Consider the following 14,519-nt stretch of genomic DNA (forward strand, 5'->3'; position numbering starts at 1 on the left):
CACCCTCCCGCCACTCTTCCACTCGTGCGCTTATCTCTGCCGCCCTCCTTTGGATTCGAATTTAGGAGAAGAGAGCTGGAGAGGGGGGGCACAACTAAAATGGCTAAAGGCCAGGCGGTTACTCGCCAGCAAGGTGCCAGGCTGGACCCCAGGAGGGTCAATACGAGGGATATATGGATATAAGACTGGGCCTTAAATTCAGTGCGTAAAGTTTCAAGGTGTCACATCGGATGTCATATGTGGTGTTTAAATATTAATAAAAAAATAAATTACAGAATTCGTAAGTAATCCTAATTAATCCGTCATTAGCACATGTGTTAATGTAGCACCAGATTGTCAAATCATGGAATAATTAGGCTTAAAAGATTCGTCTCGCAAATTAGTCGCAAACTGTATAATTAGTTATTTTGTAGTCTATATTTAATACTACATGCATGTGTCCAAACATTCGATGAGAAATGAAGTAAACTTTAGAGGAGGAACTAAACAAGGCCTAAATTGGCTCGGCTAGTTCTCTTGTCTCAAATCATGAATTGGGCTGGACATTTCATTGTCCTGACGCTCGTGCAATCCGCCCCCGTTCGCCTTTGTCCCGACCCCAACCACTTTCGTCTCGCCCCACGCGCGCACTCGTAGCTGAGGACGAGCACGCCTCTAGTGCGCCCCGATCGCAGCACCACTATCTGCCGGCCCCCAGCGCCCCCTTTGCCCTCCTCGCCATTTCACCCTCCCGCCACTCTTCCACTCGTGCGCTTGTCTCTGCTGCCCTCCTTTGGATTCGAATTCAGGAGAAGGGAGCTGGACTTTGTACATGATCAATTGATATGAAATTTTTACTACAGTTTAAGCATACAATAATTAGCCCACCATAAAAATTTCATCATAATTGGATCATAGAAACTGCAGCTATGAATTATTCCATTTAATTACAGAAAAGCAATTATCTAAAGCCACAACAAAGACTTTGTACTAAGGCATGCCATATTATATGTTTACTATGTAGATCTGCTCACGTGGAGTCCAATAAAATTAGATTTTTCATTTTTTGATTTTTCTGTGATTTACTATAATTTTTCAAAATTTCAGCCGAAATAAATAAATAAAAAGGCAAAACCGCCTTTTAAAACTGCTTATAATAAGGTCAGGGAGGTAAGATAAACAGTTTTAAAAGTTGAGGGAGGTGTTTTACTCGGTTTTAGAGTTTGGAGAGAAAAAACGGACTTTCGCGAAAGTTGAGGGAGGTAATGTGGATTTTTTCCTAAAAAAAAAAGGTTCAGCTTCCTTCCTTGGCCTTTCTGTTTTGAACATGCCTGTTTAGTCTCAAAGCTATTTTTAGTTTGGCCCTTGTGTTAGTTTGAGACTTAACAATTTTAAGTCAGAGTGAAATGATGATTTTACCCCTAGGCAAAAAAATAAATCAGATGTAGAGTTAGTTTATCTATGTTTTTTTAGGAGTTAGGAGGGGAGCCTACTTAAATTTTTTTATTATATGGTGAATTGTACAGTTTACAAGGCTTTCAAAGCCAAATAGAAAAGGAACATTACAATTATAGTAGACTCTCTCTCCACAAATTTAGAAGAACACTAACATTTTACTTGCCCTTGATACGAACCAACCCAAGCTCTTTCCAGAAGTCAACCTTCCAGGTATTTAAGGTGAAACTAGCATTATCAAAGATAACTTTATTTCCAGTTGTCCAAATGATCCAGCATGCTGTGATGACCGACTACCTAAAGATGGGGCTTCCAAAGGCAGTTCGAGCTTCGATAATCATGTCTAGCGGTTGTAATGCAGGTACCAGTTAATGGAGATGGATTGCCAACGTGCTGAGTTGGAGGGGCACTCTTGTCTGTGTTTAATATGGAGCAATATTTCGCATGGTTTAGTTATGACAATCCTAAACAATGTTGAATATTGCTCCAAATCGAACACAAACCAATTAAACCCTGCAGTGATTCATTTTTCATTCAGGGTAAAATTGTCATTTCACCTCTGACTTCACACTATTGAGTCCCAAAACTAACGGAAGAGCAACTTTAGGTCCAAATAAGCTTTTTTTTTAGGGTCAAAGAATTTTCTCTCAAACAAAACACAAGAACTGGGTAACTATTTTCGGTTGGCATGTGTTCACCACGCGCCTTCACAAATGAGTGGGAAGAAGAAATAAATAGGGAGAACGTATCTATAAACTTTGCCTTCAGGATCATGGGGTGACAAAGATTTTTTATGAAATAAGGTGAATAATATATACTACGATTAGAAGTGGCATGCACAAATACTTATCACTTCACCTTTTTTTCTCCAAAAGTCAAATTTTTATTTGGGTGGAGGATCGAAGATGGATGGTGTGGCATTAGTTATTAACTAGATTATATATCTCTATTGTAACAATAATAATTAAGGAAAACAACCCGAAACCCTAACCTAATGGCTCCGGTGCATCAACAGTGTTAAGGGGTGAGGATGCATGCCGCATGCGTCCGAGAAAAGAGTCAAAGACTGTGGGATCCGATTAGTCAAGGTTGATGGCACATTTTTAGTGGGTCAAGACTGATAGAGGGTATGACACGTAAAAAAATTTACATGCAATTCAGTAAAAATCATTTACTAATTCAATAAACAATTGTAAAATTCACAACATAATTCGTTATGCAGGCACTAAGTTTTTTTTATAAGTCGATGGGGGGGGGGGGGGGGAGAGAATCCCCACCTGGATGATATATTGATGATTGGCTTTTAAATAGCCACTTGGTTACAGATACATCTTTTGATTTTTGTTGGTGCAGAGTACAAAGCGCGAGCTATTACAGAGCACCAAACTGTGGCAAACTAGAAAAAGTTTCTTGTCAACTCGCGGTAGCCGATCACCCCAGAGGTAAGATTTTAGTTTTGTGCGTCGTGGTTCACCGACGATACCACAACCAAGAGGCTGAACTCCATGACCTCCACTCCAACGGCAACTGTTAAGCTTCGAGTCGATTCAGACAGACGACAGTCGTGATTACATTATCTTAGAGGCACATCCGGACCTAATTGACGCCCGCGAATGCCCAATGAGGGGAGGAATCCTCAACGGAGGGAGGGCCGGCAAAAAGGAGCACAAGGAGATCCAAGAGAGGGGGCCATGGTCTTGTTACCGGCATTTGATGAGACAAGGCAACCAAGGATCATGGAGAAAGACAAAACAAGCCACTGGAAGCGAAGCATGACAGTTAGAACTTGTGCAAAATATCAAAGAGAAGGGGTTGGAACCGATGTGGGGTTTTGAGATGTGCCCAGCATGTCATTGTGCATAGACAAACAACACTGTCAAGTGACAGTACTCCGACAACCTCCAATCCTCAAGCAACTGTTAAGCTCTGAGCCAAGAAGGCAGACGACAGTCGTGATTTGCACTATCTTGAGGGACTTCCAGGATCCAATCGTCACCCACCAATGCCCATCGAGGGGAGGAAGCCTCAAAGGAGGGAGGGATGACAAAAGGAGAACGAGGAGATCCAAGAGAGGGAATCATGGTCCTGCTAACCCGGCATTTGGTGAGACAAGGCAATCAAGGCTCATGGATGATGGTAGAGTAAGGACACTGATAGTGATATTTGGGCACCACGAACAAATACTGGCACCATTGGCCACACCTGAAGCCGACGACGGCGAGGAGCCCCACATCCACCGCGAGGCTAGCCCCTTGCCAATAGCCAAGCCACGACCGCCAGAGGTTTTTCAGCGACACCTTCAACAAGGAAATCATCATCGCTGGCCCAACTAAGAGCTAGGCTGAGCTTTCGCCTAGAAACCTCGCAAAGCGCTCCACGCCCCGATGTCGCCCCATGCTGACATTGTCATTGCGGGTACCGGCATGGGCGACGCCACCACTCTGAAGAACCAGCGCTCCGCCCTCCCCTACAATAGGCATAGGGGGGCCCGTGGACACGCAGGCCCGCTGTTGGCTCGCCCGTGGCCAAACTGCGCGCACCGCGGTCGCACATGAAGAAGGGGACACCGACAGGCATGCAGCCCCGCCGCCGCCATGCCCGTGGCCAAACCATGCGCCCAGGGGGAGCAGCATCACCAGACTTGCCATGAGGCCGCGACTCCGACGATGGGGGTGGCAAGCTGTGGCCTAGTTGAGCAGCTTCCACGCTCGGGAGCACCACACAGGGATCCCGCTGACCAGGGACGCCGGCAAGCTGGGGGACGGGGTCACCCGAGCAGGGGCTCCCACGCCCGGGAGAATGTCGGCGCAGTTGAGGGGTGCCTGTAGCCCCGCCATGGAGCCGAAGCTCCAGACGGGTCACTGCAACACGACGCGAGACGAATCGCGGCAACCTTGACGTGACGGAGATGTCGGCCATGGAGGCCTCGCCCAGCGAACGACCGTGCAGTCAGATCCGAGCCTGGGCTCGCCGGATCTGGCCCCAGGGGATGTGGATCCGCGCGCGACACCGGCCTTGCTGCTCGCCGTCGATCAACCATGGAAGCTGTAGGGCGAGACAAGAGAAAAGGAGACGACAAGAGGAAGGAGGTGGTGCGGGGAGCTGCGGAGGGGAGCCTTCTAAGGAAATATCCACTGAATAAATGTGACTAGAGGCGTCGTCTACCTGAACAATTCCAATAAAATCTTCACGTGGTCTTACCAATTTATCAACATAATTAACACAAGCAAAGAGCTAGTTTTTTTTTTTGTGTGTGATATGTCTTCTAATATTAATCTTGGGCAAACTATGAACCAATATCTAATCTGATGACGAGTGATCTTGCCTAATCTCTATGATAAACAAATAATTATTGATAAACAATTATGTACGTAAGTTTTTTATCTGTAAAATTAGATGATTCAAACACCGCGCGGCAAGGCAACAAACCTGATGGCCTCTGTGGCTCTTTGTGCGACTCCGCGGCTCTGCACAATTGATTCGTTCCTCACGTCGTGAGACTGCACACTGCAGCGGCTAGCGGCGTAGAGCGCACGTACTGCGCGTACCGCGTAGGGCGGCAAGGAAGCCAAGCGGAGACTGGGAGACGTACCTTCTCGCGTGCATGCGGCCATGCGGGCTACCTTGCCGCGTTGTGTTTCGAACGAAGCGTACGTTAGCCAATACTCTACTTCTCAATCTAATCTTCCTATGAATGTTGTCTAGGTTATGGTCCAGCCAGATTTCCAAAGAAAGCCCAAGTGCGAGCGGGCTGAATGCCTGCCCAAATGCCAACCCAAAACATCTGGCGACCTGTCAGCCGCCGATCGACGTGTTAGCACACACCTCTCAATTGGTGTTCAAACAGCATTCAACGCTCAGTTTATGAACGGTTTGGACTTTGGATTAGGAAGAAGGGAGGTCTCGAGTTTAGTATAGAGCAATATAGACGAGAGGGGTAATTGAGAATGCCTGGTCTACATGGATAATCCCTGACACGACGCCAAGCAAACCTACTTCCAACAATCCAACTTGACCCAAACAAACAGCCTGGACCGTCACCGAAAGCAACACGCGACCCGGCAGCGCGCCCGTGCCAAGCCCGGCCCTGCCGCCGTGCCGCCGCCGCAACGACCGACGGTTGCGCCCTTTGGGCGCGAGGCCGCGTGGAGTTCCCCGCAAAATAGCGTGTGATCTCGTCATTTCGGGTGGTTTCCCTTTTCCAGTCCATCAGCCACCAGGCGTCGGCCAGACCACCCGCGCGGCACGTCGCGCCGGCCGCCTTGGCTTGGGGACCGCGAGCCCTCATAAACCCCGCCTGCCAAGTGCCGCCATCTCCACGCCGCGCGCGCACGGAGCATCCCAGTCTCCGTACGTCCCCATCCCAAGCAATAATAAAACTCCGCCCGTCGCCAGCGCCAGCTCGCCGCCTCCACTGCTTCCTTCAGCCCTTCTTCTACTATACTGCTCCAGTTGTTGCCCCCGCCGCCTCGGTTCATTCGACGCTTCCGAGGAGGAGGAGGAAGAACACCAGCAGCAAGCAGCGACCACGAAACCCCACCACCGCACCCACAACCAGCAACCTCCGCGCGCGCGCGCGGTCGGTTCCCGACTCCCCATGCGGCGGCGGTTGCCGCGGCGCCTGGGGTAGTGGCGCGGCGCCGGCAGGGACGACGACGAGTCGACGATAGACGATGGGCCTCGTGGGCGGCGTCCTCGGGTTCTGCCTCGGCCTCCCCATCGGCCTCGCCGCCGCGTACTTCGTCTACCTCCGCTACTTCGCCGCCGCTCGCCGCCTCCAGGTACGTGCGTGCGTGCGTACGGTGACCGCCGTCGTCTATCCCCCCGCAGCACTGCACTAGCCGCGTTGCTGATTACGTACTCCGAGTTTCCGTGCTCCGGTCGCGCTAGTTCGACTGTTCGAGTCGGTCGTGCCGTGAGAATCGAATCGAATCGGCGATTCGATCGATCGATGCGCGTCCATTCCGTGCGTTGTGCGTGCACGTATCGGGCAGGAGCCCAGGTCCACCACCACCCGATCGTCTGCACCAAATCATATCAGGATGCACTCATGTCATGTATATGGCCACGACGGCTTTCGTTCCCCGAATCGAAGCTGCACAGTGCACACGGCACACGCAAGCTGGCCATCGACTACGCAGCCCCGCCGCGTATGGTTGGGGAAGATTTAATTGGGATATATCATATATGTTTGCTTGGTTCCTCCCTCCTATCGGGTACCTATACAACGAGGATTTTTCGGGTACCTATAGCTTTCCCTTCGATCGCGTCTTTGCTAGGAGGAAAAACAGCGACCAAGCACGTAGTGAATAGTGACTCGTTCTTTATATTATGTTGATTTCTTAAAAGCAGAGGATTTTTTTCTCTTTTTTTTAAAAGAAAACTAGTGACTCGTTGCTTATTCCATATTTCTGTACACGGTGGCGATGCGACGTGGGGAAGATTGTGCGTGCGGTTCTCCAAAGTCCAGGTGAGATTACCTCAGCTGGAGCGATTTTCTGTTGTGGCCGGGCGGTCGAGTATATACGTACGCCTCTGGAGTCTTGGGTTGTCCGTAGGTTCTTTTCAGAAATAGCTGGCCAGCAGCCAGCTGAGAGTACCTTTTTCCAGCTTTGAAGCCTTACTTTGAATGGCCTGCCGACTGACGCCGGCTTGCGTATCTGATTCGTTTTTTGCCTTGTCCAACGAACGATTGTGTTCGCTCCCATCCGTTCCCTAGTGGCAATTTGCACGGATGGGCACTGCCAGGCAGATATCGACTTTCAGGTTAGAAATTGTTGTAGTGGAGGAGGATTCGGCGGGAGTTTGTGTGAGGGGGTTTTCCTCTAGTGGATCAGTGACACGATCGATTCACCGTGTAGGTTATGTGTCTCTGTCTATGTTGGACAAAGCAGGTTGCAGATTACAGAAAGGATATGCCAAGTGCATGCAGTAAGATATATCTGTACGTACGTCTACGTATGTGTGCATTTGTTTAATGTTGCCAATGTGAAACGGGGTTAGTGCATATTATTATTATGGCGGGGTGCATAGTTATCACCTGGTGCTTATAATTAACGATGTAGTAATAGTTATTTAATTAGCATCGTGCTAAGGCATATTTGAGTGATGCTTTTCTTAATAGCTGTCTAATAATATATGCTTTGGAATCATTTTCCAACACGTGGTTCGCGCAAAACTACTGGTGGTTTCATCAGTTTGCCCACAGGAATGAAAATGACGTGCAGTTGTTGAATATGATGGGAATAAAATCCAACTTGGGAACTTAATAAATACTATATCTTTAGCGTACTTGTCTGAACGCAGTCTACTTGAGACTACAATGACATCTGGATAGCTTAGTTGGTAAGAAAAGAAAGAATCAGATCCACAACGCTAAGTAAAGAAAAGCCGTGACTGTCATTTTTACAGAGATATTGTGCAACCGAAAGTCATAAAATCAATTTCATTTTAACACCAATATAGCACACACTAACAACTTGCCTCTGCAGAGTCGAGAACTATATCCGTTTTACATTATTTCCAACTCTGTAATATGGGCCCGCTTAGAACATCTATTAAGCTTTTCGGACAAAAATATAGAACTTATTGGGTTTTATTGTCACCTTTTCCTCTTTATTTATGTAATTGATGCTACCCTTGTACCTATGGATCACCAATTAGTGAATTACTATCGATCATGTTTCATGAAGGCATATACATTTTCAAAAAGATAGCTTTGGCGTAGTGTTCTCTAGTAGTGCAAACTGAGATCGTGAAACGATATTTTCATTTATTGCAGCTAGATTGAAATTTGAATTTGTAACTACCAATAACTAGTCCGTTTTTTAACCGAATTCTAATCCATAAGAGATAGTCTTAATTTTTCCAGAAATATTGGGCCCAAATACTTTTTTTCCTCACATCATTTTTACCTTGTTATAGCAGCCAATACTATTATGAATTATGAATATACAAATTTCCATAGAGGTTGCATGTATGGTAATTATTGTGCTGTGTCAATAATATTGCAGCGTAATCTGGTTTCTCATGGTTGACTTTACAGGATCCTGTCATTAAACCTCTACGAGATTTAGATTCTGAAACCCTGCAGGGAACAATACCAGATATTCCATTATGGGTGAAGAGCCCAGATTATGAGCGGGTGAGTACACACTTCATAGTTCTTACACTACTAATCCAATGATTTATTATTGTTTCTTGATTGAATGTTCGTAGTAAGACAAACTACTTAGTGCCTGTTTAATGAGTGAATGCAGGTGTAAGACAAACTGCATGTTACTCAAACCTTGAGAAACATCTCTGTAGGAATGTAAGTCTTACGGAAGAAATTGAACCTCGTTTTGTGTTCTGCTAAAATAAATTTATGCATTGTTTATGTTTGAAAAAACATCTTAATATTAGCATTAAGTTTCTCAATTAAAACAAATCATGACAGTGATGCACCTTTAAATTGATGTGGAAAATATATTCACTATATATTTAGTCTTTTTTTGGAGACATTAGTTTTAAAACATGTATTCCCCACCTAATAAGGATATGCGAACTCATTCATCCATTTTGAGAAATGAGACTTACAAAGTGGTACCATGCTGCCACCAATGAGAAGAATCACATGACACATTCCTTTTAGTTTAGGTGTCACGTCAAAAGATCCTATATAGTTGCTGAAGTTCTTGAGGAGTTAGACGGGAATTGGGTTGTTTAGCATGAGTCATATTTTTTCCACACATCCAACTCTTATTCAAAAAATGTTCCAATGTTTTTGAATTGGAAGCTGGTGTTGCAAATGCTCAAACACAATATTTCGCTGATTAAAGGTTTGCAACATCTTATTGTTTTGCAGGTTGACTGGATGAACAAGTTTATTTTTGACATGTGGCCTTTTCTGGATAAGGTTCTTTCAACTTTTATTTGGCTTATTTGGTACAATTTAGTTTATTTTGCACCAGTACATCATTTCTGTGTTGTATAAATTTTAAATGGAGGCATGATTAGCCAAAATAATGTTCTTCTGCTCCACGAACACAGGCAATATGCAACAGTATAAAACGTGCGACGAGGCCAATATTTGATCAATATGTTGGACAATATGGTATAGAATCAATTGAATTTGGACAGTTGACACTTGGGACTCTTCCACCTACATTTCAAGGTCTGCCATTTCTCTTAGATAGCTTACTGTTGTGGTGCAATGTGCTGAGTGATATTGCACGTTGGCTCCTCAAACGATGACTGTCATTCCTACACGAAATATGTTTTTGTTTTCCTACTGTTATATAACTTATGTCTGTGATATGAACAGATTGAATAGGTACTGCAGCTCAAAGTCTAGTCCACCCACCAGCCCTCAACTGTCCTTGTTCAAACAATGAGATTAGCCTTAACCAACTCTAACTTAGTGCAAACTTATAAATTTTTTGAAGGAAATGATTGGTGGAAAATTTATAGGGTGTTTGGTTTGAGGAATCAAACCATTCTAGATTAGGTGGTGTATCATGATTCCAATCCTCGAATTTCGTGGAATGACTCCATTTCTCACACTAGTACTAATTATTAGCTTGTGAGGAATGAGGTGGTGATGATGCATCAACCCATTCCATTCTACAAACCAAAAAAAAAGTGATGAATGAGAAGATGATGGACTAAACATTCCTCAAACCAAACACTCTATTAATGTGTGAAACTCAACTATTCCTAGAATATAAAGCTGATCCCACTCTTCTGATATGATGCATTATAGTTGTACTGTGGTTTGGAACGGCTGTCTGATCACTGTTTACTTTGTTTCCAACTTGTTTTGGCTTCCATCTTAATATAACTTTCACATAACTTTACTTGCTTAAAACAGGCATTAAAGTTTACGAAATGCTAGAAAAAGAGTTGGTAATTGAGCCTGTGATTCGGTGGGCTAGCACAGCAAATGTAACAGTGAATGCAAAGGTGCATTCTTTCAAAGTGACGGTTCAGGTTAGCTTTTCTCCCTGGCTGGCTGCATTATACATATAAGGCTGGGTAGTTCGCTGACGTATTGAAGTCCTATATCTGCAATTTTCAGCTTGAAGATTTGCATATAATGCTAACACCACGTGTGACTCTGAAGTCACTTGTGCCAAGCTTTCCCTGTTTTGCTAACTTGTGCGTTTCACTAATGGAAAAGGTATGTACTATATGCGCCTTCCGCCTGCACTTAATAATTTTATTAAAGACTACTAACTCAAGTTTTGTGGGTATAGCCACGTATAGATTTTGGATTCAAATTGTTGGGGGGAGATGTCATGGCCATACCAGTCTTGTATCAATATGTTCAGGTAACTGCTCTCCTGGCTTTGTATTAAAAAAAACATTCCCAAACCCTTGAGTAAATGTACCGTAGAAGCACATAATATGTTCACTCTGATCTTATTATCGTTTTTTTCTCACAGGATCAAATATCAAAGCAAATCTCAATTTTGTATCACTGGCCTAAGGTTATACAGATTCCTATCTTAGACGGAGCAAGGTGAAATTCTCCAGCAATGAAATCCAAACAGCTAGTGCTTCATCTATGAGTAACAACAAAACTTAATGTGGATTTAATTATTATTTATGACATCCAAATGTTTGTAACAAAGAATAGGATGGCAATACAAACAATTTCTAGTTATCACAAGCAATAGCTCAAAGTTAATGTGGATTTAATTATTATTTATGACATCCAAATGTTTGTAACAAAGAATAGGATGGCAATACAAACAATTTCTAGTTATCACAAGCAATAGCTCATCGTCCTATTTTAACAAACACTTTCCAGTTTTCTTAAAACAAAATTTCCAATTGAACTTGGATTTAATTACTCTTTATTCTATGAACCATATTGCAGTGGTGCTACAAAGAAGCCAGTTGGAATCTTGCATGTAAAGGTAATTAGAGCCCTGAATCTTCTCAAGATGGACTTTCTTGGCAAATCTGATCCCTATGCCAAGATGCGCCTGAGTGGTGAAAGACTGCCCTGGAAGAAAACATCTGTTAAGATGAGCAACCTGAATCCTGAATGGAATGAACACTTCAGGTTCATAGTCAAGGATCCTGACACTCAAGTCCTTGAGCTTCACATGTTTGATTGGGAAAAGGTCTCTAGCTGTATGCAACTTACTTTTCTACTTCTGATATCCTCATAATGGCTCATTGTGATGACCTATATGTTTTTTTCCAGATTTGCATTGGCAGGAGAGACACCAATCGATAACCTTAGTGTGTTTTTGATTGTGCAGGTTAAGATGCATGATAAATTGGGGATGCAAGTAATTCCCCTCCGCTTGCTTACACCTTACGAGAGCAAGTTATTCACACTCGACCTTGTTCGAAGCATGAACCCAAATGATCCACAGAACAAGAAGAATAGAGGAAAGCTCATTGTTGAGTTGACATTTGATCCCTTCAGAGAAGACAATATGGCTTCAGATGGTGAAGGTAATGCTAGTATAAAAAGGGAAGCAGACGGTGAATCCAGTGGTGGGGTGCTGTTGGTTTCAGTAGAAAATGCAGAAGATGTCGAAGGGAAGCGGCATACTAATCCATATGCTGAGGTACTTTTCAGGGGAGAACGGAAGAAAACAAAGGTAACACTACCAAATTATTTTTTCTTATGTAGCAATGCTCATTTATTTTTTAAAATTTGTACTGCGAAACGTAGCAAGCCCACATCTTAAGTTCTCTGACATTTTTTACCTGTTCTAGTTACAGTATATGATTATTGATTAAGCCTACGTTACCATACAGCCTAACCCTATTGAGACTTCTTTCGTCTTTATTGGTTATGATTTTCATTTTTTAGTCAGATGAACTGAATTACCTAACTGGTAGCAATGTCTAAGCTGAGAAGTGGTAGGTCCAGACTTCTGAGATCTTGGCCTGATAGGCTGGACAACTAATTGGGCAGAAAGGTTTAGAATGATAGGAGTAACTTCTCTGTTCATCCTATAGTCTCATTTGGAGAACTGATCCAGAATTTCACTAGCATAACAGTACTAGCTCCTGCTTCCTGCTTCCTGCTTCCACAGAAAGACATTGCCACATTGGCGCAGTTCATTTTGCCATGACTACTATACAGAAACTTGCATCATAATCATTTCACTCAAAGGTGGCAAATAAAAAAACTGGAATAGTGCCCATACCTCAAGAACTATATTTTTATAATATACCTACTAGATGTAAATATTAATATTTCTCTCTATAAACTTGGTCAAACTTACAACAGTTTGACTTATTAGGACAAAACCATAATGCCATTTTTTTTTACGAAAGTAGTACGTACTCCGTCCGGACAGGAATTCTAACTACTGTACATCTAGGCAGTATAAAGGACACGTCTAGTGTCTAACACTAGTAGAATCTCTTATATTAATTCCAAGACGGAGGTTATTTACAAAGATCCTCGACCCCCGCAATGCTGTTATTGCGCACCAACACTTCCAGCAGCAGGCCCTCGTCGTTCACAAAGAGACGCTGCGTGCCGGGCTCCATCACGCTGAGCTCCTCCACGTTACGCAGCAGTCGCAGCTCGCGCTCCGGGATTGCAATCAGTGCCACCTGCTTCTCCTTCGTCAGCGTGATGAACAGCCGCTTCCCGATCTTGATGCAGCGATGAACTCGGCCGTCCTTGGCCGTCAAGTTCACCTCCCGGGGCCCGCCCCCGCCGAACACGTTGATGACGCCGTCGTCGTCCCTGCTGCTGCGGACACAATTTCCCATCTTTTGTGGCGTGGCCGCCGGGAATTGATCGGGAGGGTAATGTAATGAGTACTGCTATTGCGCCGGAGCTTATATATATGGACATATGGTTAAGGACGTCGCGGGGCTTCATCGTTCGCTTGGGTTAGTTGGGTTGTTTCCATAGATAACAATAATAGTCATTTAGGTAGACTACCATAGCCTTTCCTCAAAAAAAAAAAAGGTAGACTACCATAGCCTCAAATATTTTTACCATAGTTAGAGATAATAGTGTATGTGTATCTCCCTGATTTCATCCTGATTGCTGCGGCAAATGCACCCCCCACGCACTCCCGATCCCGCGCGTTGCTCCCCGACGCCACCCCTCCCTCTGATTTTTATAGCACTTGAATCTGAGTAAAGTGCCCATACCTCACGTTTGCATGTTTCAGTTTTCACAAAACTTCAATTGAACCCTTTGGCACAAAATCAAGCAACCCAAACCCCTTACCGCCAACAACCTCCTCATGGTCCAGTCCTATGTACATTGATGTTGCAGGTCATAAGGAAAACAAGAGATCCAAGATGGAGCGAGGAGTTCCAGTTCATGGTAGACGAGCCTCCGGTGGAAGATAAGATCCACATCGAAGTTAAAAGCAAACGCCGCGGACTTCCCTTCCGCAACAAGGCAAGTCATTCATGCTGCAGTTGCAGGCCGAAGCATCTCCTCCCTCTTTGCTGTCTGTCATAAGTCATAACGCTTAGCTAACGCTCGATCTCTCGATCTTCCAGGAATCGCTGGGGCATGTGAATATAAACCTGGTGGATGTGGTGAACAACGGCCGGATTAACGAGAAGTACCACCTCATCAACTCGAGGAACGGGATGATACACGTGGAGACCAAATGGAGCACGGTGTGATTGTTCTGTCGTACGTAGTTCAGTTCACCACACTCCTTTTGTGCTCGTGTGATGCAGCTTCAGCAGTCAGCACGTGCAAAGTTCCATCTGTCGCTGTTAGCTAGCTTAAAAGTTGTAACGTCAATGGGCTGCCAAGAGGCGTGTGACTGGTTTGTGAGTTGTTGCTGTTATTATAAGCCGATCAGGGCTTTGTTTGGTTGCTTGCACTTGCAGCCTTGTACTAGCAACATTTGGTGACTGGTGAGGCATGAGTACCAAATCCTCAAGAGTAGTCAAACGTTGACACCACAAGAATCAGCAGATGAGAGAGGCAAACGCTGACAGGAAAGAAAAAAAAAAAGCGCCTTTACTGTAAAAAGTTATAAACTGTCTGGCAAATCCTAGATTTATCCTGGGAATATATCGAATCGTGGCCACTGGCGACAAGAAAAATCAGCATGACCACGCTACTGGCGACATGCTAATGAGATGCA

The 14,519-nt window shown here is 44.5% G+C and overlaps 1 protein-coding gene across 1 annotated transcript; it reads left to right on the forward strand.

The window, feature by feature from the left end:
* Window positions 1–5,705: 5,705 nt before the first annotated feature.
* On the forward strand, window positions 5,706–14,370 carry LOC136527863 (synaptotagmin-3-like). The gene is made up of 12 exons (XM_066520716.1): window positions 5,706–6,215; window positions 8,480–8,578; window positions 9,281–9,331; window positions 9,466–9,589; window positions 10,286–10,404; window positions 10,493–10,594; window positions 10,671–10,745; window positions 10,860–10,936; window positions 11,297–11,546; window positions 11,688–12,035; window positions 13,685–13,813; window positions 13,918–14,370. The coding sequence occupies exons 1-12, from the start codon at window positions 6,108–6,110 to the stop codon at window positions 14,044–14,046; spliced, it is 1,611 nt and encodes a 536-aa protein (XP_066376813.1). The 5' UTR covers window positions 5,706–6,107; the 3' UTR covers window positions 14,047–14,370.
* Window positions 14,371–14,519: the final 149 nt, after the last annotated feature.

This window comes from Miscanthus floridulus, chromosome 19, assembly GCF_019320115.1.
Source record: "Miscanthus floridulus cultivar M001 chromosome 19, ASM1932011v1, whole genome shotgun sequence".
In the NCBI taxonomy this organism is placed as follows: Eukaryota; Viridiplantae; Streptophyta; class Magnoliopsida; order Poales; family Poaceae; genus Miscanthus; species Miscanthus floridulus.

Bases quoted from the DNA above. Each gene is read 5' to 3' on its own strand.
- LOC136527863 (XM_066520716.1), top strand. From the start codon at position 6,108: ATGGGCCTCGTGGGCGGCGTCCTCGGGTTCTGCCTCGGCCTCCCCATC. The intron at 11,547-11,687 runs GTCTCTAGCTGT...TTGATTGTGCAG, and splicing joins ACATGTTTGATTGGGAAAAG to GTTAAGATGCATGATAAATT. The intron at 12,036-13,684 runs GTAACACTACCA...TTGATGTTGCAG, and splicing joins GAGAACGGAAGAAAACAAAG to GTCATAAGGAAAACAAGAGA.